The sequence below is a fragment of the Centropristis striata genome, chromosome 18, assembly GCF_030273125.1.
Source record: "Centropristis striata isolate RG_2023a ecotype Rhode Island chromosome 18, C.striata_1.0, whole genome shotgun sequence".
NCBI classification, from domain to species: domain Eukaryota; kingdom Metazoa; phylum Chordata; class Actinopteri; order Perciformes; family Serranidae; genus Centropristis; species Centropristis striata.
In genome coordinates, this window is record NC_081534.1 from 13,878,628 (window position 1) to 13,901,755 (window position 23,128).

General features: G+C 38.9%; 2 protein-coding genes and 1 pseudogene across 2 annotated transcripts; all 3 read right to left on the minus strand.

Moving 5' to 3' along the window:
- Positions 1 to 6,505: 6,505 nt before the first annotated feature.
- Positions 6,506 to 17,803, minus strand: LOC131991554 (zinc-binding protein A33-like; annotated as a pseudogene).
- On the minus strand, positions 8,151 to 12,143 carry LOC131991555 (zinc-binding protein A33-like). The gene is made up of 6 exons (XM_059357008.1): positions 10,788 to 12,143; positions 10,587 to 10,682; positions 10,278 to 10,508; positions 10,151 to 10,173; positions 9,686 to 9,804; positions 8,151 to 8,757 (listed from the first exon to the last, which is right to left on the minus strand). Exons 1-6 carry the CDS (start codon positions 11,187 to 11,189, stop codon positions 8,288 to 8,290), a joined length of 1,341 nt encoding a protein of 446 aa, XP_059212991.1. The 5' UTR covers positions 11,190 to 12,143; the 3' UTR covers positions 8,151 to 8,287.
- A 3,104-nt stretch (positions 17,804 to 20,907) lies between the features above and the next one.
- On the minus strand, positions 20,908 to 22,750 carry LOC131991556 (zinc-binding protein A33-like). The gene is made up of 4 exons (XM_059357009.1): positions 22,212 to 22,750; positions 21,984 to 22,079; positions 21,053 to 21,283; positions 20,908 to 20,949 (listed from the first exon to the last, which is right to left on the minus strand). Exons 1-4 carry the CDS (start codon positions 22,611 to 22,613, stop codon positions 20,923 to 20,925), a joined length of 756 nt encoding a protein of 251 aa, XP_059212992.1. The 5' UTR covers positions 22,614 to 22,750; the 3' UTR covers positions 20,908 to 20,922.
- Positions 22,751 to 23,128: the final 378 nt, after the last annotated feature.

Here is a 23,128-nt window from a genome sequence, read left to right on the forward strand (position 1 = left end):
AGAGATGCAGGTGACTTAATGTCAAGGTTAAGAAATGGTATGGTCTACTTTAGGGGTGTCTTGAATTGTATTACATGATAAGTCCTGGCATGGAATATGGGAAATGTATTGTAGTGTTTACAAGTACAGGTAAGAAGGATATATAAATGTTTCGACCCAGTGATCTATTGTTTGGACCTCTATTTTGGGTGTTCAAGTCTTAATTGGGGATGCTAACCTCCCCAATACCCCCTGTAATTAAAATCCCGGTCTTTTTTGCATTATTTTAGCTACTAAGGTGAAGTATTTATTGTATAGCTAAGAGCCTAAAAAAATCTTACATGGGCAGGTAACTGAAATGTTTTAATGAAATCGTACATACATACATACATACGTACATACATACATACATACATACATACATACATACATACATACATACATACATAGCTTTAGCACTCATTATCTGTATCAACAATTTAGCTTTCAGCTTGTTGTTTTGTTTTAACCCCATTTCCAGGACGCAGTTTTCAATGATAAATCCACCATACACTTCCTGCCTAGCATCAAACCGACAGACAAAGTCAGAAACAAGATGGTTAAAGTATGGAATAATTCATCAGCTAAAGATACATATATTGGTTGGTGGAGACCAAAATAGAGCAAAAAGAGAGTGAATATTTGATTAGTATTTGTCAAATGGTTTAAAACATTTGTGTGTTTTCAACTGCCCCTAAGTGCCCAACACAGATCACTATCAATACCTCTTTGAATACATCATTTTGATAATACATGTTTTGTTTTTTTAAAGGTAGATTTAAGGCAATATCGAGTTCACCTTGATACTGTCGGCTAAACACAGGAACAGCTGCTGAATGTGACCAAACAGATGGCAAAGGTACAACACTAACACACACACAGACACACAGGATCCACTCGCCTGATGTGATGCATTAGGTATGCACACCCACCTGTCGGTGTAACATATGAATGAACAAGGACGAGATTTAATGGCTGTTTTACATACCCTTTATCTTACCTTCTCTCCATCCTCTTCCTCAGCCTTGTTCTCTCTCCATCTCCCCTCTCAGCGCCAGCTCCATTCAGCCCGAGCTTGTTGTTTGAATGAGAGGAGCGGACCACCCTGGGGAGAAATGGGGGGGATCACATTACTCCCAAAAATGTAGAGGGCCTACAAAAGGGCCATGAGACATCGGGGTGAGGGAGAGAGGGCGGCAGAGAGGGGGAGAAATAGGAGAGCACATGAAAGAGTGCATTAGTGAGGGGGGGAGGGAGAGATTGATTGGGATGGAGAGATGAGGGAATGGATAAAGAGTGGTGGAGGTGAGAGAAATAAGGGGTGGGACAGTGTGAAACACTATTAAAATGATTTACGCTTTTGTATTCAGCATTGTGTATGTATTTAAACCTGTCTAAACTTTTGTTAAAAATATTTACATTTAAGAGGAAATTACAGTTTCATAATATATGGGTCTGAATTTTGTCGTTTATGTCATCAGTCCTCTCAACAATAACTGAGATTATTTTGAGGTCTAGGAATATGGTGGCACTTCAACACCAAAGTCAGACAAACTCATTTGGAAGACAAAACAAAGCAAATTACTGGACCTATTCATCGCATATTTTGGTAAGAAACACTGCTGAACTATTCTCCTGCTAGCTGCTGCTACTACTGTGCGGGCTGCGACAGATTGCATGCTCTGCCGCATCACAGAACACCTGGCTACAGGAGCTGATTAGCTCAAACAGTACATTTGGTAGTCAGATCACAGGAAGGAGTCTGTTTGGAACTGCACTGAGACTGCCTTTTCACAGGATCTTGATGTGATACTTTTAATATTCTCATGCTGACACTGTTGCAAGACAGACAAGGGGCCATCACAAATAGTTGAAATGACAATAAAGGTGTTGACCAGCAGGAGGTTTGAGCTCATGAAGCCTCGAGAAGCAAACCTTTTTTTGAACCGCTTGGATGAAAAGCTTCAAGGCTTCATGGGGCTTCATCTGGCCCATCACTAACTTTAGTTTGTCTTTAGATGTTTGCTTCAAGTCTTTGTAATTTGTATTTCTTAGAGTTACCAGAGCTGAGGGTGCTGCTGCTGGAGGGACATTTTGCAGGCCGGAGCAGAGCTCTTAAATACAGGAAGTGCCCAATCAGAATGTACCAGGTGAAGCCAAAACAAGGGGGTGATTGGGATTTGGAGTTTAGAGATTTAGTTTATTCATTTAGACTATTGTAGTTCATTGGTGCTTTTGTTTTAGTGAATTGAAAACATAGTTATTCTGGATATGATGTCATGTTATATTTTATTTGTGGTTTAGTGTGTAGTGTTTGTCTGAAAATAAAACTTTTTTTTTTTTTTAATCCACCTGTGATTCCTCATACTTGCCACCTCAGTCCATCACCACTACCTTTACCCTTACACCCAATCTCCCTAAACCCCTAATTATAGTAAAAAAAAAGTCCTGCAATTTGTATGACCACCATCCACCGAAAGATCCACGAAACACAAGAGTGTAACACTTCCTGGACTGGAAAAACATTGCCAGTGGACACAATCAAGGCAGCAATGATATTTTCTTCAAATTGTAACTTTTTTTGCTTTTTGCTACCAGTTCTACAAGTTCTGTTGCTTTCAAGTGCAATGAAGGGATTACCATGCTCATTTTTGATTTGATTGAGTCGTGCCCCTATCAAACTGCAATGCCATGTTGCAGTATTACTTTGGTTATACAATATTATCATAGCACATACAAATGATGGCCAAAGCTACAAAAACAAGAGCTGTTGCAATGAAACAGAATGCTCTCTGAACTCATCACAGGCATGAATGTGACTCATAAACAAATTTTTAAATCCTGCAAACTGCTAATCACGTGATCTAGTGTTTCTACTCAAGTTAACGTATACCTGTTGATTCAGCAGGACAGGCATATATTATTAATGTGTTCCTGTATGACTCAGCAACATAATTAGATGTGAAATAGTAGCTCAATGGAGGTGGATAATGGATGAGGATGATATATGGGATAAAGGCCTTCTTCTAGTTAACGCTGCAGGTCATAGTGATTCACACATATCATTGGTCACAGCTTTGCCACATCACAGAAGTCACCTTCTTATGGCTCACAGAAGTAAAAACATTCTTTACAGAAGCTGTAGTTTCTGACAAACGTCCTTAGGAGGCGCTGTGAGTCAGGGCTTTGATTTTTATCTGCACTCTAGCTCTTCCTATTGCCTTCATTGACATTTAATAATTATAACTTGGGTCACACCAGGGTTAGATGCACACACACACACACACACACACTGGCTCACTAACTACACACACACAGCCTGGTTAAAAACATGAAGACATTAGTGGTAACTTAATGCTGAGTGAGTATTGATCTACTCTCAGGGGGCAAGGAGAGTGAGAGAACACTAGACAGCACTTTATCACAGCACTTGACCATCTAGGCTGGCCAGTGTGTGTGTGTGTGTGTGTGTGTGTGTGTGTGTGTGTGTGTGTGTGTGTGTGTGTGTGTAAGTGTGTTGGTGTTGGTGTTTGTGTGTGTCTGGGTGTTAGAGAGAGGAAGATGGAGCTTTAACAAAACACTTTGTTATGTAGAGATATTTTGTACAAAACAAGAACTGGATCTCAACTGTCAAACCAGCCGTATTTTGAATAGCATCCTGCTGCAGAGCTGCATGCTCAGGCCCACCTCCGGCACTGGGACCCATTTCCATCTCCATCACCAGGACCCATGGTACTAATTGACGTGTTATCACATATGTTAAGATGTAAAATGAATGTGTTATACATACCACTGTATTATATTACACATTGTATTGTTATATTAGCTTATCATCAATAAATAAAGTAACCTACTGTATATAAAATTATGTTTAATATTGTATCACATCCATGCCGCATGCCACTGTTTAAGTAGGCCTATGATAAACTGACTTATCACTTTGGTTTCACATTTAGGCTACATACATTAGGCTTGTTGTGCTTTTGTCAATTTTACTACTAATAAATAAATGTATTGATGACACTTTTATAGGCTACCAAAATATTCATTAGCAATAGCATGTTTTTTTTTTAGTTTGAATAAGCCATACAACCTCCAACAATAACACCAAGGTAAATAATATAACCGTATATTTTAAAAGAACTGCAACTTATAAAGTTAGGTAACATAGTGTTAAGCAGCAAATAACTTATACTAACCTTACAAGTTTGTTTATTATAATTAACTAGCTATGCTAATGTCATTAGCAAATTAACATGTTCATTAGTTAAAATGATTGGCCTACATTAAGCTTTTTGCAGCTAGCAAACTCAACATTTTTTCTGAGAAAGAGGAGGTGGGTCTGTCCCTGCTGTGCAGCTAGACTTTTCTCCTCTTTTTACTCATACACATTTTAACTTTGTACTTCATTCATTACTAAAAAGCAAACTTTCTTTCCTTCCTTCTTCATTTGTTGTTTCCTTTCTTCCTTCACCATCTCTCCCAATATCCTCCTGTGAGGTCCTGACTGACACATCCAATCTGCATCTATAACATTATACAGACCAGACTGGGCAGTAATCAGGCCTTTGAGTGTGTGTGTGTGTGTGTGTGCCGAGTGTGAGAGACCAGTAGGGATTTCATGATTATGATTGCTGGGGACACGTGCTGCTCAAATTCTTCAATGATTGCCTCCAAACGAAACAGAAATGCCAAACAAAACAATAAACCCTTCGAGAGAGAGAGAGAGCGAGAGAGAGAGAGAGAGAGAGAGAGAGAGAGAGAGAGAAATGACAACATCATATACTTGGAGTCTGTTTCTTGAAGATATCCAGACCACAATAACATGAGCAAAAAGTGACCAAAAGGGACCTGAGAACAAAGAGCAGATGGAAAAACAACCACATAAAAGTGCACGTGTGTTTCCATGCATGTGTTCTTGTATCTATACATAATGTACACTGCTCTCATTTAGACAATAATTGTGGTGTGTTTGCACAGTATGACATGCTTATTTTTGATTAAATTTTCTGTTTTCACCATTCTGTTACACAAAGATATCCCTCACTCTATCTGTGTCTATGTTCTCAACACACACAACACACACACACACACTCTTCTCCTCAGACGCCAAGCCAAGTCAAACTAGGTGCTGGTCCAAACAGACAGTTACTGTATGTCTTCTGTCTCAAACCTTCAGGCCATTGGCTCATCCCTCTGTTTGTCTCTCTTGTATTCTTTCTATTTGTCTCTTAACATGATATCTGCTTACTGTTTTGGCTCCAGTACAGAGCCATGTTGTCAACCGAATCACCCAGAGACGGTCTGCCTTTGATCCCGATTCATTCATTTTCAGCGTCTTTGTCTCTCTCACGTATGATTTATGAGTAGCACACAAATTAGCCTGCACCCATTTACAGTGTACACACACAGATAGCTGTGTTATGCCTTTTAGTTTAGTTAAAATCTGTAATGTTACATGTGATTGATTCTCTTTGTAATGTTTTGGGACAAAAGTAATTTCCACACGCTTACAAAAACAATGCCCAGCGCTTTGAAATTCCTCAGATTAATGTGTTTATTTCATCTGATTAGTAGAAAAATGGGACTTTCAGTAAAATAACATCTGACGTATTCTGCTCAGTGGCTCCTTGGTGCTCTCTGGTCAGCATCGAAAGATTGATCGTTCAAAGGGGATTTTTGAAAAAGGAAGAAAAAAGTTGGATACGCTGGTTTGTCGTCATTCCTTTGAGCCAAAGTAATGGTTTATACAGGAAGAACGATGATTTGTAGAGAGAAAATTAAAGTTAAACAGCTAAAAGGGGATTTTATTCCAGAATGTGAAATGTGTCAGATCATTGCTCAGTTGCAACTTAACTCACTTAGGGATCAGTTTTAACTATGCCCCATAAAAACACCTACTTATTAAATGATGCATTTATGCCAAGCAGCCAAAGACTATATTTTTGAATTACTTTTTGGATAAAGGGACGTTCAATTCTGACTGTCAAACCTAAAAAGTACACTTTTTCATGTATGCAATCAAATAAGCAGACACCCTTTCTCTAATGGAAAAAAATCCCCTCATGAGCACATTTGAGCAAAAGTTGTCAGTCCCTGATCTCCAACCTTCATTAGACTCAGAAACACTCATCATGTAGAACATGCAGAGGAATACAAATTGAATGAGAGACACTCTTTTTTTCCTCCAGTGTGTTTTCTTCTCTCAATCCTTTTTCTCTCTTTTAATTTGGCCCCTCTGTTTGTTTTTCTTCATTCTTTCATTAGTTGAAAAAACATAGCAGGCATTCCAGCTGTAATACCACTGAGATTCAGTATCATGTGTGTGAGTGTGTCAGCAGACGGACAGAGAGATGGCAGTACACTGGAGACGTAAGGCATTGCCTCATAATGATTCATCCCTGCGCTATGCGTGCATGAATGCAGACTTATCAGCCACACAGGGGCATTGTGGGAACACTGGAGTTTCCTAATGAAGACAGACTAGTTGAGAGCTGTATTTTTTTATTTGTTTGGTTTTAGATGGATTATAGTTGCATGCATGAGATGGTAATTGCACAATAGCACTAGATGTTATATTGTTATATTGATTTTCTTCATTGCAAAATAGCTGGCAAGTACCTAAGAACTCTCTAAGAAGCTACTTGAAGTATTTGATTAATATACATTTGCACTGATACCGAAGCATGCACAAATTCAGTCACTTTCATTTTATATCGCTGCAAATCACAAATTACGATCTGGACACTCTATTCTTAGACCCTCGATTCAGAAACATCATGAAAACATTATGGGGAAAATAAATTAACATAATATAACTATAAAAGGACATTTCATTAGAAAAAACATCCATCAGCTATAACTGCTTACCCTTAACATCAGCTGACATATTTAATCAAATAAAATGAATTTCAACAGATTAATTTACCTCTAACAACTTGTAAATCACACAATATACTTAATTATGTTAAACAGATACTCTCATGTACTTTCATAAAATGGGAATAGTCACAAGCAGTAAAAAAATAAATGATCAAAATCAAAGAAGCAGAGGCCGCAATATTCTGACTTTTTGTGCTCAAGGACACGTTTTCTCTCCTCCTGCTCATTCTGGCCATGAAGGCCCACTGCCAACTTGTTATCGATGTTTTATTGATTTTATTGTTATGGTTATGGTATTGACATCAACCTGCCAAAGGGACTAAAGATGGAAATTAGCTGTTGGCTATAATCTTGCATATTTACATGTATATGTTCATTAATATGTATTGTCCCTGTTTTAAATAAATAAACTCAAACTCAAAATAAACTCAAACTTTTAGTTCCTTGTCAAATTCAACAGTTGAATCTACATTTCCCATAATGCAACTTAATAGTATATTTAAATTCCTGCCTCCTAAATGTCTTTCAAAAACAACTCTAAAGTTTTTAACACAGAGTTAGACTAAAGCCCAATCTGAGGTAACCCTGATGAGATCAGACTAACGCCTGGATTCCACTGGATGCGTAACGGCTGCAGATCCGTCGTCGGAGCCGTTACGCATCCATTATAATCAATGTGTGAGATTCCACCGACTGCAGATCCGCTGCGTAATGAGTCCGACAACGCAGGGCCATCCGACAGCCCTCGCAACACTTGCGCAGAGCTTCTATTTTTGTCGGACGACGGAGCACGACGCATAAATTCAGCACAGAACAGATCGTTCGGGACAGGAAGTCGTGCACAGACACAAAATAAAACATCCGGTATATTTTCAAAATAAAGTACCTCGGGTTCACGGCGGATCGTATTTCATAACTTGAAGACCTGAAATCAACAGGTTAGAGGTTTTCACTCGTCTTTTCACCCCACTGGCACCGCTAACTCCGGTGCTTGTTGTAAACAAACAGAGATGGCTAAGGCTTGTTAACAAGCCGGCCGACCTCGTTAGCGCTCATTAAGACGGAGTCGCTGGATTTGTCTCCAGTCATTAACGAGGAGATGTTGATTATCTTCCAGTTATATCAATTGATTAGGCGTGAATTCGCGAGATCTAGTGCGTCCTCGGGACTCTGCTATCCGCAACAGCTCCGACACAGACGGATCCGGTGGGTGTTGACGGACTGCGTAGATACGCAGCCGTTGCGGACGGACCACTTTCGGAGTCGTTACGCATCCAGTGGAATCCCGGCGTTACAATGATAAACTAAACTGCTGGGCAATTTCAAAGCCTCATCTTGTTGTTCAACCTCTGCAGTAACGCAGAATGTTTATCTGGGTTGTGCAATCCTAACTGACAATTTTAACATTTTCACTGAAATACGGAAAGACAGTTTCTGTGAATTTGTGTTTAACGGTGTGTACATGTTTTTTCCTATCAAGGTCATGAAATGACAGTATTCCTCTGTCATAATCGAGCTGCACTCTGACCTTCTTGGGAAATGAATCCTTTAATATAACCTCATCATCATGACGGTCATGCAGCCAGAAATGGCAAGTACAGATGTAGATGCCCCAGATGTTTTCATCTTGTGGATGTTTTCTTTGAGTGGTGACACCAACAGTCCAAAACCCCTCCACTTCCACGTCCCAGCTGTGTTTTCCAGAATTAAAGCCTTCAGCGCCAAGAACGTCTGAGTTGCGCAGCCTTTCTGGGTTGTCAGGTAGTAGTTGTCTCTTGTCACTTTTTGCCAAACTGGTCATGTGTTTTGAAATTGTCAGTAGTGCGTCAGCAGTGTTGGGGTCCAGAGTTACAGCAGCTTCACAGGACAGAAATAGAAGCAAAAGGGATAATAAAGTAAAGTTTACGGTGGCCCTGAGAACACATACCAATTTAAAAAACATCTTCATCCATTTGACAACACAAGTGAAGCATTTAGAAAACACGCTGCAAAGACCACAACTCAATGCATTAAGAAAACGTGCTGCAAATAGACCGTAACACAACAGAAGTGTTTCCACAGGACACATAAAAGTGATGCACACGTCTGGACACGCTTGTGATATTATCACCTTATTCCAAGATAATGATAATTTCAAGTTATAACGTAATTATTTCATGTTATATCAAGTCTATGGTTATAACGTGATATATAGCATTAGCCTGCTGGTGTTAACCCGCTAGCCCATATCAATCACATTGCAGTTAAACAAATTAAATAAATTGATGATATACGTTTTAGTTGGTCTCTCTCTCAATGGCACCAAGTTGGTCTTGGTCTTGCTAGCCCGCTAACTGTAGCACGCTATTGATCGCCGGATAACGTTTGCACGCTATGATCGACCGCTAACGTTTCACCTTAAATTATCACTATCATGTGAAATTATCATTATCTTGAATTAACTTGATAATATCACAAGCATGTCCAGATGTGTGCATGACTTTTAGGTCCTCTGGAAACACTTCTGTTGTGTTGTGGTCTATTTGCAGCGCTTTTTCTTAATGTGTTGACTTGTGGTCTTTGCAGCGCATTGTCTAAATGCTGCACTTGTGTTTCAAATTGATGATGTTTTCTCAATTTGCTTGTTTTGTGTATTTGCATGTGTTTTCTGTAGTTGCAGCGCTGTGAGCTCTCAGGGCCAACGTAAAAGGTACAAGTTTTACTAATGTTAATCAGTTAGCCTACATGTACAGGCCACTGCAGGCTAAAATGTAAAAATATAGAGAGGCAGAAACACTTTGCTTACTGTATTGGATTATGTTCTCCATCTTCTTCCAGACTTTGAGCTGCAGGTTCCCCAGGTGTTTGGCCTCATCGATCAGGGCTCCTGAGGGAGTCTCTGGGTCTGGCAGCTTGCATTGGGCTCTGAAGAAATATTAGGCAGACACAGATTACAAGTCAAATATGTCAAATACCCCTCATTGGTGATGGTTTTGCTTGGTAAAAACAGCAAATAACTTTTTCTCACTACTTTCTCATATCAAACCCCTCTCTGTGTTATTCATGGCTGGCATGTATTCTGCTGTAGCCATAAAATATATTTACACTCATTTGTTACATTCAGTCCACCATCCCACAAAACATAATCACGTTTAAACAGAATGCTCCACTACACAGATTCATGTCAGGTTAACTTCCACCTTTGACCATGGAAACACAAATCCCCAAAACCTTCAAAAAGTATGATTATCATTCAGCTGTAGCTACTTACCGCTCCATAGTGGATCTGACATTCTGTGAAATAAAGAGAAATCAGGATAACAAATGAATTCCCTTTAATTTAGATGAATTCAGTATTGAGTTTAGAAGGTGAATTAAGACAGGTAATGAGTGAGTACCAGCATGAAGGAGATGTCATCAGCCCTCATCTCCCTCTCTGTGGTTTCAATAGTATCTGTGATTGAGGAGATCTCTGCAGTCAAATTAACGATCCTGATGTTCATGGCTTGACTCTTGAGCGCCGCCTCTTTCCTCACTGCATCAGTCCTCGCAGCCTCCTCTGCTCGCAGGAACTGGTAAAGCTTCTGAAACTCCTCTTTGATCGTCTTCTCCGTCTGCTGAGCCTGGAGCTGAGGAGAAACACACTTTTAATTACAATTAAACTCATGTTGCAATCTGCCTCCATAAACTATTTGTCTGTGATTTACCTCGATGTGGCCGGCCATTTTATCACAGGTGAGTTTTTCCCGGTTAAATGACCCCAGTTTGGTTTTTAGATGCAGCATCTTCAGCTTGAGTTCAGCCTACAAATGCAGGCAGATAGGTTAAATATATTGCAAACAGTGTATTAGTTTAAAACCTTAAACACTCAGTTGTTTTGATTAACTATACACAGTATATTTTCTTACCCTCCAGGCTTGTGCTGCTTCATCCACGGGGACAAAGTTGTGCTTCTTATGTCTTTGTGCATCTCTACAAACCAAACAGATGAGCTGTTGATCGTCCTGACAGAAGAGCTTCAGTCTCTCACCGTGCAGGCTGCAGATCTCCTTAGATCCTGAGTTAGCACTCTTCTCTCTCCTCAGGGCGTCAGACAGGTTTCTCAGTGCCAGATTACGTGGTGGCTGAGTCATCATAAACATTTCCTTACACATCGGGCATTTCTGGAGTCCACTCTGTCTCCACCACTCCTGAAGACAGTGCTGGCAGAAGCTGTGACCGCACAATAAGACAACAGGGTCCCTAAATATTTCACAGCACACAGGGCAGGTGCATTCCTCCTCAGATGGTGATGTGTTAGCAGCAGCCATTCTGTTGTTTCTCCTGTGCCTTTCAGACAGCTAACTTACTTTCACTTTCACAAACTAGCTCCTATTTGCTCAGCCAGAGCTCAGATTTAGTACTTTTAGTTCTAAGTGCTTCTAACAAACACTCATGAACACCTTGTTAGATAAGTAAACATCCAAATTACTGGAATGGTTTCTAAAACATTACCACAAGCAGCTTGAGGCACTGACTTCTCGTCACTTCTTCCCGTTTACTGAGTGGAAGGGGAGGAGGAGCTTTTGCTTCTTTTTTTTCCTCTGTTTTTATCTCTGCACTTCTGCCCTGCCCTCTATATAGTAGATACATAGTAACATTCACTTGTCTTAGTCAGATAGTGAAGGAAATAATTAGTCACCCATTCAAGATGTTACTTTAGTTAAGTACAGCAAAATGTTGTCAATAATTAACTTAAGTACTTTAAGTATGAGCAAACTACTTGTGAAGCAGAATTATTCCTATCAGACAGTTTTATTTTTATAGAGGCCTTTATAATATTATTGGAATATTCTTGATGTTTTATCACACAAGCAGCATTTGTTACAGCTTTTGGCTGTGGGAGACATTTTAATCAAATATATTGTTGGATACTTTCATCGTATGTTGTTTATAAAATACATTTAAAAGTAGCTGCTTACTAAAGCTGGCTGTAATGACTTTGACACAAAACTGGTGGACTCAAATGCACGACTCACAGGCAGTAGCAGGTATAACAAAAGTCTTTACTTGGAGAAAATATAATCAAAATATAATCAAACAATTATTCACTCACAACGAGGCTCAAAGTACAAATAAAGAAAAGTGCTCACTTGGAGGATCAAGTAATCTAACATAAAACTTAAATCAAACCTGATAACATGAAAAACCTGGCTGGACGTTGACAAGACAAGACATACTTGAACAAGATGAACTGGCAACAAGACAAAGGGAGACGGACTATTACATGAGGTAGGGGTAGACAGGTGAAACCAATCAGGGGCAGGGTAGACAATCACAGTGGCGGGAAATCACACAAAGGGAGGAAGTCAAGAGCTGTATCCCAATGTCAAGGAAGGATGCTCAAACGGCTGGATTTGAAGGACACTACGTCATCGACATCCGCCGAAGGACTGTCCCAATGTCGAGGATGCTCCGGAGGACAGAGTCCTTCTGCCCAAATTCCGAGGATGCATGTGTGTATCCTCCGTGCGCTCCGACTACCCATAAAGCATTGCGCACACCGGTCTACCGGGAGATTTAAAAATGGCGAGCGTAGAAACAGCGACGCCGGCTGCGCAATATGTATTTAAATATATAAGTATTTTCAGTTTACACTGAATGTTGTTACATAACTTACAAAACGTGTGTTTAAAGTCAAGCAAAAACATATAAACAAATGCCAGAATATTTAGCTAAAGATAATAAACTTCATCTTGATACATTGCCGGTTAAGTTAATTAATGCCGTCTCAGTCGCTAAAGTTATTAATTAATTTATATGCGTCCGATGATGTACTATGTGCAACTATGCCATTCAGAAAGTTATACATTTCTTTATTGTGTTTACAGGGACCGAAAGTCCGCTATTCTCCGTTATTGTTATTTAACTGTTATTGTATTGTACAATAAAAACAGAACAGAACATATTTCCATGATGAATTATGCTCCGCTGGTTTTATGAAACTAAGTAGCGGCCAAGTTCAGCCAGGATCAGTTTAACATTCAGGTTTAATCCACTTTGTGGCTTTTACTTGCTAAATCGTGGAGATTCAACCTTAAAGCATCTTCTTCCATTTTTACAAATATGTGTCAGAGTGCTGATGCCAAAGTCACATCCATGTCGTGAACTGAATTTGAAATTGCGGCGCTGAATTTATTTAATTTATTTTTATTAAACTGAAGCAAGCTTTAAGCAAGACGTCCAATTACGCAATGACGTACAGCTGTACACTCCGAAGGCTGTCCCATTTATGCGTTACACCAGTGAAAGGAAGGACTCTTGCCTCGTCTCCGGAGGACCCGACTCCGAAGGAAGGATCCTACCAAGGAAGGATCCTTGACTTTGGGATACAGCCAAGGTCTGACTCGAGAGGGAGAAGGTAAGTACAAAATAAAACAGGAAGTGCATGACGAGACTAGACATGAGTGACTCTAAATAAACATAAAGTGCTGAAGACGACAAATGACTACAAATAAAAACTAAACTAAGGCATGAGATAAAACATGCAACACTCAATATGAACATGAATAAAATTAACAAACCTGACGAGACACAACACTGGCGAAATAAATGTAGTGAAGTAGAAAAGTAAATTATTTAACACTGAAATGTAGTGGAGTAGAAGTATAATAAAAAATAAATACTTACGTAAAGAATAAGTACTTAAAATTTGTACTTACGGTAAGTACAGTACTTGAGTAAATGTACTAATTTAATTTAAACCACAGGCCACAAACAAGTGGCCATCATCAGCGTTTACTGAAATGTTTTGTGTAGAAGATGTTTGTATGTGGTTTTATTAAATGTTTGCTTTGGTTTTCATCAGAAGAAACAGGAGTTTTAAAGTTCCGACCCAAAACTTGGATCATATTTTTATTTTGATATAGTACACATTTCAATAGTTTTTCAAAGACTGTGTTAGGATCCTTTATTGTTCATTACAATAAATCTGTGCACCCTCCATCTTCAGACCCCAAAAAGAGGAAAATATTTTTAATTTATAACCAAACCTGTTTACATGATTAAACTCTAAAGGTATAATGCAGTAGCCTTCAAGCTGAAACTAAAAATAATAATAAAAAAAACTTCAGATGATTTTGTATATTTATAATTTAATTTACCAACTTGTTAATCATACAATATAATTAAAACATACAATGATTTACAGTATGTAGTACAGATTCTGCAGTGATTCACTTTTGCACTTCCCTCCAGTTAGGTTACTCTCAGGAGCTAGACTAAGTAAGACTACTATTATTCCTGGTATGTGTCAACCTCCAAAGCACAACATCCTACATTTCCCATAATGCAACTTAATAGTATATTTCAATTCTTGCCTCCTAAATGTATTTCAAACAACAACCCTACAGTTTGTAATGCAGGCTGAGGTAACTACAAACATTACGATGATACTAAACTGTCAAAGCCTCATCTTGATGTTCGACTTCTGCAGTAAAGCAGAATGTTAATTTTTTTATTTGGGTTTTGTTATCCTAACAGACAATTCAGCTGGAAGGATTTTTGCATTCTCACGAAAATACGGAAAGACAGTTTCTGTGAATGTGTGTTTGATGGTGTGTACAGGTGTTTTCCTATCAAGGTCAAAAAATGACAGTATTCCTCTGTCATAATCAAGCTGCACTCTGACCTTCTGGGGAAATTGATCTTTGGATACAGTTTTCATATAATCCTCTGGAGTCATTTCTTGCAGATCCTGACTGCAAATTAACCCGTAGATGCCCCAGATCTTTCGATTGCCAAAAAATGTTTTGGGATCCTTCGTTTTAGCAGCCATACCAAAAGCCCACCAATCCCCCACCTTCACCTCCACGTCCCAGCTGTGTTTTCCAGAGTTGAAGCCTTTCTGGGTTTTTAGGAAGCGGCAGGCGCTTGTCACCTTCTGTCGACCGGGTCATGTTTTCTGATATGGTCAACGTGCAGTCACCAGTGTTGGGATCCAAAGTTACAGGAGCTTCAAACAAAACACACACACACACACAGACACACACACAGGGAATTGTTGACATTTGCTGATATCACAAAGTCTGTGATAATCAGTTACATTTATATCGACTCACAGAAAGCAACCAAAATATGATTTGACCGTTTTATTACTGAGCTCTTCAAAACATTTGAATTAAAAAAAAAACTTTATTTTTTTTAACAAAATACATATAAAGTGGGAATTTCAAATAAAGTTATTTTAAAGACGATGATATGAATCAAATTATTTTCTGTACAACCCTTGTATTTATAAAACCAGCATGTAGTTGCTTTGGTGAAAAAGCCTAATCTGTTACAATATGTCCAAAATGTAAATATAGAGAGGCAGAAACACTTTGCTTACTGTATTGGATTATGTTCTCCATCTTCTTCCAGACTGTGAACTGCAGGTTCCCCAGGTGTTTGGCCTCATCGATCAGGGCTCCTGAGGGAGTCTCTGGGTCTGGCAGCTTGCATTGGGACCTGAAGAAATATTAGGCAGACACAGATTACAAGTCAAATATGTCAAATACCCCTCATTGGTGATGGTTTTGCTGTGTAAAAACAGCAAATAACTTTTTCTCACTACTTTCTCATATCAAACCCCTCTATGTGTTAATCATGGCTGGCATGTATTCTGCTGTAGCCATAAAATATATCTACACTCATTTGTTACATTAAGTCCACCATCCCACAAAACATAATCACGTTTAAACACTATGCTCCACTACACAGATTCATGTCAGGTTAACTTCCACCTTTGACCATGGAAACACAAATCCCCAAAACCTTCAAAAAGTATGATTATCATTCAGCTGTAGCTACTTACCGCTCCATAGTGGATCTGACATTCTGTCAAATAAAGAGAAAACAGGAAAACAAATTAATACCTTTAATTTAGATGAATTCAATATTGAGTTTAGAAGGTGAAATAAGACAGGTAATGAGTGAGTACCAGCATGAAGGAGATGTCATCAGCCCTCATCTCCCTCTCTGTGGTTTCAATAGTATCTGTGATTGAGGAGATCTCTGCAGTCAAATTAACGATCCTGATGTTCATGGCTTGACTCTTGAGCGCCGCCTCTTTCCTCACTGCATCAGTCCTCGCAGCCTCCTCTGCTCGCAGGAACTGGTAAAGCTTCTGAAACTCCTCTTTGATCGTCTTCTCCGTCTGCTGAGCCTGGAGCTGAGGAGAAACACACTTTTAATTAGAACTAGAAAATTTCTAAAGAAATTTTGAGTGTGCTTGACTCTGGCCCGTGACTCTCACCCATACATTATTGACACTGCAGAGTAGTTTAAAGTATATTATCTCTACCGTTGCTTAGATATGTGACAGATCAAGCTTTCAACATGTGTGGGTTCATATGAGAGAACAAATAGGCTGTTAAAATGTACCATTGACAGATTGCTTAGAAATATTGTGAAAGGGCGTAAGAATTTCCCCCAGAAATGTTCCAGCCTTTTTAACATGGTCTATGAGGCTGTGGGTGCATGTTGGTGGCGCATCTGTGTGTCCTACGCCCAAACTATAACTCTGACAGCTTTAGCAGACGAACGTGAGTGAGAAGACAATTTTTCCTACGTTTCTACGTATAAATTATTTCTGCAGAGTGGCATCTGTGGCCTCGAGCGCTGTTTCCAAATGTATTTTTTGACAAAAATGTTTCTCTCCCTCTCCACTCTAGCTATGATGTCATCCACTCTAGCCTCTCCATAAGGTAACATTGGGGGATTTTTTGGTGTGATTTTGCAGAATAATTTGAAAACCGTTTGCCGAAACCCTTGGAAAAGTCATAGCCGAAAAAAACGGAAGAATAAGCACACTCAATTAAACTTGTGTTGCTTTCTGCCTCTATACCCATTTCATCCGTGATCTACCTTGATGTGGCCGGCCATTTCATCACAGGTGAGTTTTTCCTGGTTAAATAACCCCAGTTTGGTTTTTAGATGCACCGTCTTGAGCTTGAGTTGGTTCTACAAATAAATTCACAAATGTTAAATACATAGTAAACAGTGGATTAGTGCAATATGAGGAATTAATTCTAAAATTCTGAAAACTACCACACAAAAAACACTGATGCTGTTAAACTATATACATTTTCTTACCCTCCAGGCTTGTGCTGCTTCATCCACGGGGACAAAGTTGTGTTTCTTATGTCTTTGTGCATCTCTACAAATCAAACAGATGAGCTGTTGATCGTCTTGACAAAAGAGCTTCAGTCTCTCACCGTGCAGGCTGCAGATCTCCTTAGATCCTGAGTTAGCACTCTTCTCTCTCCTCAGGGCGTCAGACAGGTTTCTCAGTGCCAGATTACGTGGTGGCTGAGCCATCAGAAATATTTCCTTACAAACGGGGCATGTTTGGAGTCCACTCTGTCTCCACCACTCCTGAAGACAGTGCTGGCAGAAGCTGTGACCGCACAATAAGAGGACGGGGTCCTTAAATATTTCACAGCACACAGGGCAGGTGCAGTCCTCCTCAGATGGTGATGTGTTAGCAGCAGCCATTCTGTTGTTTCTCCTGTGCCTTTCAGACAGCTAGCTTACTTTCACTTTCACAAACTAGCTCCTATTTGCTCAGCCAGAGCTCAGATTTAGTACTTTTAGTTCTAAGTGCTTCTAACAAACACTCATGAACACCTTGTTTGTAATACTACATTTAAAAGTAACTGCTTACTAAAGCTGGCTGTAACGACTTTGACACAAAACTGGTGGACTCAAATGCACGACTCACAGGCAGTAGCAGGCATAACAAAAGTCTTTGCTTGGAGAAAATATAATCAAACAAATATTCACTCACAACGAGGCTCAAAGTACAAATAAAGAAAAGTGCTCACTTGGAGGATCAAGTAATCCAACACAAAACTTAAATCAAACCTGATAACATGAAAAACCTGGCTGGACGTTGACAAGACAAGACATACTTGAACAAGATGAACTGGCAACAAGACAAAGGGAGACGGACTATTACATGAGGTAGGGGAAGACAGGTGAAACCAATCAGGGGCAGGGTAGACAATCACAGTGGCGGGAAATCACACAAAGGGAGGAAGTCAAGGTCTGACTCGAGAGGGAGAAGGTAAGTACAAAATAAAACAGGAAGTGCATGACGAGACTAGACATGAGTGACTCTAAATAAACATAAAGTGCTCAAGACAACAAAGGACTACAAATAAAAACTAAACTAAGGCATGAGATAAAACATGGAAAAGTCAACATGAACATGAATAAAATTAACAAACCTGACGAGACACAACACTGGCGAAATAAATGTAGTGAAGTAGAAAAGTAAATTATTTAACACTGAAATGTAGTGGAGTAGAAGTATAATAAAAAATAAATACTTAAGTAAAGAATAAGTACTTAAAATTTGTACTTACGGTAAGTACAGTACTTGAGTAAATGTACTAATTTAATTTAAACCACAGGCCACAAACAAGTGGCCATCATCAGCGTTTACTGATAAAGTGAGTGTTAGCTGATCTGCTGTTCATACAAAGATGTTTGTATGTGGTTTTATTAAATGTTTGCTTTGGTTTTGGTCAGAAGAAACAGGCGAGTTTTAAAGTTCCGACCCAAAACTTGGATCATATTTTTATTTTGATATAGTACACATTTCAATAGTTTTTCAAAGACTGTGTTAGGATCCTTTATTGTTCATTACAATAAATCTGTGCACCCTCCATCTTCAGACCCCAAAAACAGGAAAATCTTTTTAAATTATAACCAAAACTGTTTACATGATGAAACTCTAAAGGTATAATTCAGTAGCCTTCAAGCTGAAACTAAAAATAAAAAAAATAAAAAAAACTTCAACAGATGATTATATATATTTATAATTCCATTTACCAACTTGTTAATCATACAATATAATTAAAACATACAATGATTTACAGTATGTAGTACAGATTCTGCAGTGATTCACTTTTGCACTTCCCTCCAGTTAGGTTACTCTCAGGAGCTAGACTAAGTAAGACTACTATTATTCCTGGTATGTGTCAACCTCCAAAGCACGACATCCTACATTTCCCATAATGCAACTTAATAGTATATTTCAATTCTTGCCTCCTAAATGTATTTCAAACAACAACCCTACAGTTTGTAATGCAGGCTAAGAGTTAAACTAAAGCCCAATCTGAGGTAACTACAAACATTACGATGATACTAAACTGTCAAAGCCTCATCTTGATGTTCGACTTCTGCAGTAAAGCAGAATGTGTATTTTTTTATTTGGGTTGTGTTATCCGAACGGACAATTCAGCTGGAAGGATTTTTGCATCGTCACGAAAATACGGAAAGACAGTTTCTGTGAATGTGTGTTTGATGGTGTGTACAGGTGTTTTCCTATCAAGGTCAAAAAATGACAGTATTCCTCTGTCATAATCGAGCTGCACTCTGACCTTCTTGGGCAATGAATCTTCAGATACACATTCCACTTCACTCTCTGGAGTGATTTCACGCAGATAACCAGTGCAAACACACCTGTAGATGCCCCAGATCTTCTCATCGTAAAAAGAATCTATGGTATGCTTGGTTTTAGCAGCCACACCAACCGTCCAATAACCCCCCTCCTTCACCTTCACCTCCACGTCCCAGCTGTATTTTCCAGAGTTGAAGCCTTCAGAGCCAAGAATGTCTGAGTGACAAAGCCTTTCTGGATTTTTAGGAAGCGGCAGGCATTTGTCAGCTTTTGTCGACCGGGTCATGTTTTCTGATATGGTCAACGTGCAGTCACCAGTGTTGGGATCCAAAGTTACAGGAGCTTCAAACAAAACACAGACACACACACACAGACACACACACAGACACACACACATACACACACACACACACACACACACACACACGGAATTGTTGATATTTGCTGATATCACAAAGTCTGTGATAATCAGTTACATTTATATCCACTCACAGAAAGCAACTAAAATATGATTTGACTGTTTTATTACTGAGCTCTTCAAAATATTTGAATTAAAAACACACTTTATTTTTTTTAACAAAATAATACATATAAAGTGGGAATTTCAAATAAAGTTATTTTAAAGACGATGATATGAATCAAATTATTTTCTGTACAACCCTTGTATTTATAAAACCAGCATGTAGTTGCTCTGGTGAAAAAGCCTAATCCGTTACAATATGTAAAAATATAGAGAGGCAGAAACACTTTGCTTACTGTATTGGATTATGTTGTTCATCTTCTTCCAGACTGTGAACTGCAGGTTCCCCAGGTGTTTGGCCTCATCGATCAGGGCTCCTGAGGGAGTCTCTGGGTCTGGCAGCTTGCATTGGGAGCTGAAGAAATATTAGGCAGACACAGATTACATGTAGGGGTGGCCCTAAAAGACTAACCCCTGACATTTCAGGGTATTTTTGCAATGAGGATATTCTTGACGATATGACAAAATACTGACTAATACATAGAAAATAATTTTGAGGTACATCAACTTAACTTGTGTATTTACATTTATGTAACTCTAACTTTCTATTTCACTACATTTTAAAGCCAAATATTGATTTTTTTTTTTACTCCACTACATTTAGCTGCCGGTTTTAACAAGATTAATCAAGATTTAACATAAAAAAATGTGGTCAAACATTTTTAGAAATTAAATCACATAAAAATATATTATGTAGTTAAAATTAGCGGTTACCTTGACGTCAGTACCTAAATGCATCAAAAATAATTATCCAACAATATATATGTATTATATAAAACAATCTAACAGGGGTCATTCTACATAACAAGTACTTTTACTTTTGTCACTTTAATACATTTTGTTGCTGATACTTTTTTTTATTTTACTGAAGTAATTTTTTTAATGCAATGATTGAGGAGTAGGAATGTTGCCAATATAGTGATATGCATTTTTTTAATCATCACATAAAAAATATACCACTATTATTGTGAACAATTGATATGGCACACCCCAAATTACATGTCAGATACTTTAAATACCCCACACTGGTTGGTTAAATCTTTAAGATTGTGATAACTATTTTCCAAATGTTTATATCTGTCACAGATGTAGCAACTTACCGCTCCATTGTGGATCTGACATTCTGTCAAATAAAGAGGAAATAGGATAACAAATGAATACCTCTATTTTAGATAAGTCCAGTATTGAGTTTAGAAGGTGAAATAAGACAGGTAATGAATGAGTACCAGCATGAAGGAGATGTCATCAGCCCTCATCTCCCTCTCTGTGGTTTCAATAGTATCTGTGATTGAGGAGATCTCTGCAGTCAAATTAACGATCCTGATGTTCATGGCTTGACTCTTGAGCGCCGCCTCTTTCCTCACTGCATCAGTCCTCGCAGCCTCCTCTGCTCGCAGGAACTGGTAAAGCTTCTGAAACTCCTCTTTGATCGTCTTCTCCGTCTGCTGAGCCTGGAGCTGAGGAGAAACACACTTTTAATTAGAACTAGAACATTTCTAAAGAAATTTTGAGTGTGCTTGACTCTGGCCCGTGACTCTCACCCACACATTATTGACACTGCAGAGTAGTTTAAAGTATATTATCTCTACCGTTGCTTAGATATGTGACAGATCAAGCTTTCAACATGTGTGGGTTCATATGAGAGAACAAATAGGCTGTTAAAATGTACCATTGACAGATTGCTTAGAAATATTGTGAAAGGGCGTAAGAAATTTCCTCCAGAAATTTTACCGCCTTTTTAACATGGCGGTCTATGAGGCTGTGGATGCATGTTGGTGGCGCATTTGCGTGTCCTACGCCCAAACTATAACTCTGACAGCTGTAGCAGACGAACGTGAGCGAGAAGACAAATTTTCCTACGTTTCTACGTATAAATTATTTCTGTAGAGTGGCATCTGTGGCCTCAAGCGCTGTTTCCAAATTGAGTTTTTGACAAAAATGTTTCTCTCCCTCTCCACTCTAGCTATGATGTCATCCACTCTAGCCTCTCCATAAGGTAACATTGGGGGGATTTTTTGGTGTGATTTTGCAGAATAATTTGAAAACCGTTTGCCGAAACCCTTGGAAAAGTCATAGCCGAAAAAAACGGAAGAATAAGCACACTCAATTAAACTTGCGTTGCTTTCTGCCTCTATACCCATTTCATCCGTGATCTACCTTGATGTGGCCGGCCATTTCATCACAGGTGAGTTTTTCCTGGTTAAATAACCCCAGTTTGGTTTTTAGATGCACCGTCTTGAGCTTGAGTTGGTTCTACAAATAAATTCACAAATGTTAAATACATAGTAAACAGTGGATTAGTGCAATATGAGGAATTAATTCTAAAATTCTGAAAACTACCACACAAAAAACACTGATGCTGTTAAACTATATACATTTTCTTACCCTCCAGGCTTGTGCTGCTTCATCCACGGGGACAAAGTTGTGCTTCTTATGTCTTTGTGCATCTCTACAAATCAAACAGATGAGCTGTTGATCGTCTTGACAGAAGAGCTTCAGTCTCTCACCGTGCAGGCTGCAGATCTCCTTAGATCCTGAGTTAGCACTCTTCTCTCTCCTCAGGGCGTCAGACAGGTTTCTCAGTGCCAGATTACGTGGTGGCTGAGTCATCATAAACATTTCCTTACACATCGGGCATTTCTTGAGTCCACTCTGTCTCCACCACTCCTGAAGACAGTCCTGACAGAAGCTGTGGCCGCACAATAAGAGGACTGGGTCCTTAAATATGTCACAGCACACAGGGCAGGTGCATTCCTCCTCAGATGGTGATGTGTTAGCAGCAGCCATTCTGTTGTTTCTCCTGTGCCTTTCAGACAGCTAACTTACTTTCACTTTCACAAACTAGCTCCTATTTGCTCAGCCAGAGCTCAGATTTAGTACTTTTAGTTCTAAGTGCTTCTAACAAACACTCATGAACACCTTGTTAGATAAGTAAACATCCAAATTACTGGAATGGTTTCAAATACATTACCACAAGCAGCTTGAGGCACTGACTTCTCGTCATTTCTTCCTGTTTACTGAGTGGAAGGGGAGGAGGAGCTTTTGCTTCTTCTTTCTTTTTTTTTTAAATCTCTGCAGTTCTGCCCTGCCCTGTACAGTAAATAGAAACTGGTTCATCTGGTTTAGTCAGACAACAAAGAAAATAATAAGTCATCCATTCAAGATATCACTTTAGAAAATCAGCACTTAACTTAAGTATAAGTAAACTACTTTTTTATATAGACCTGTAGAATATCATTGGAATATCCTTCTGCATTTGTTACAGCTGATGGATGTAAAGGACATCTGAATATACTGTTTTG

Excerpts from the sequence above, each read along its gene's own strand:
- LOC131991555 (XM_059357008.1), bottom strand. The coding sequence starts at position 11,189 with ATGGCTGCTGCTAACACATCACCATCTGAGGAGGAATGCACCTGCCCT. Across the intron at positions 10,683-10,787 it reads AAGCAGCACAAGCCTGGAGG|GCTGAACTCAAGCTGAAGAT; the intron begins GTAAGAAAATAT and ends CTGCATTTGTAG. Across the intron at positions 9,805-10,150 it reads GTCAGATCCACTATGGAGCG|AGCCCAATGCAAGCTGCCAG; the intron begins GTAAGTAGCTAC and ends ATATTTCTTCAG.
- LOC131991556 (XM_059357009.1), bottom strand. The coding sequence starts at position 22,613 with ATGGCTGCTGCTAACACATCACCATCTGAGGAGGAATGCACCTGCCCT. Across the intron at positions 22,080-22,211 it reads AAGCAGCACAAGCCTGGAGG|AACCAACTCAAGCTCAAGAC; the intron begins GTAAGAAAATGT and ends ATTTATTTGTAG. Across the intron at positions 21,284-21,983 it reads AAATGGCCGGCCACATCAAG|CTCCAGGCTCAGCAGACGGA; the intron begins GTAGATCACGGA and ends GTTTCTCCTCAG.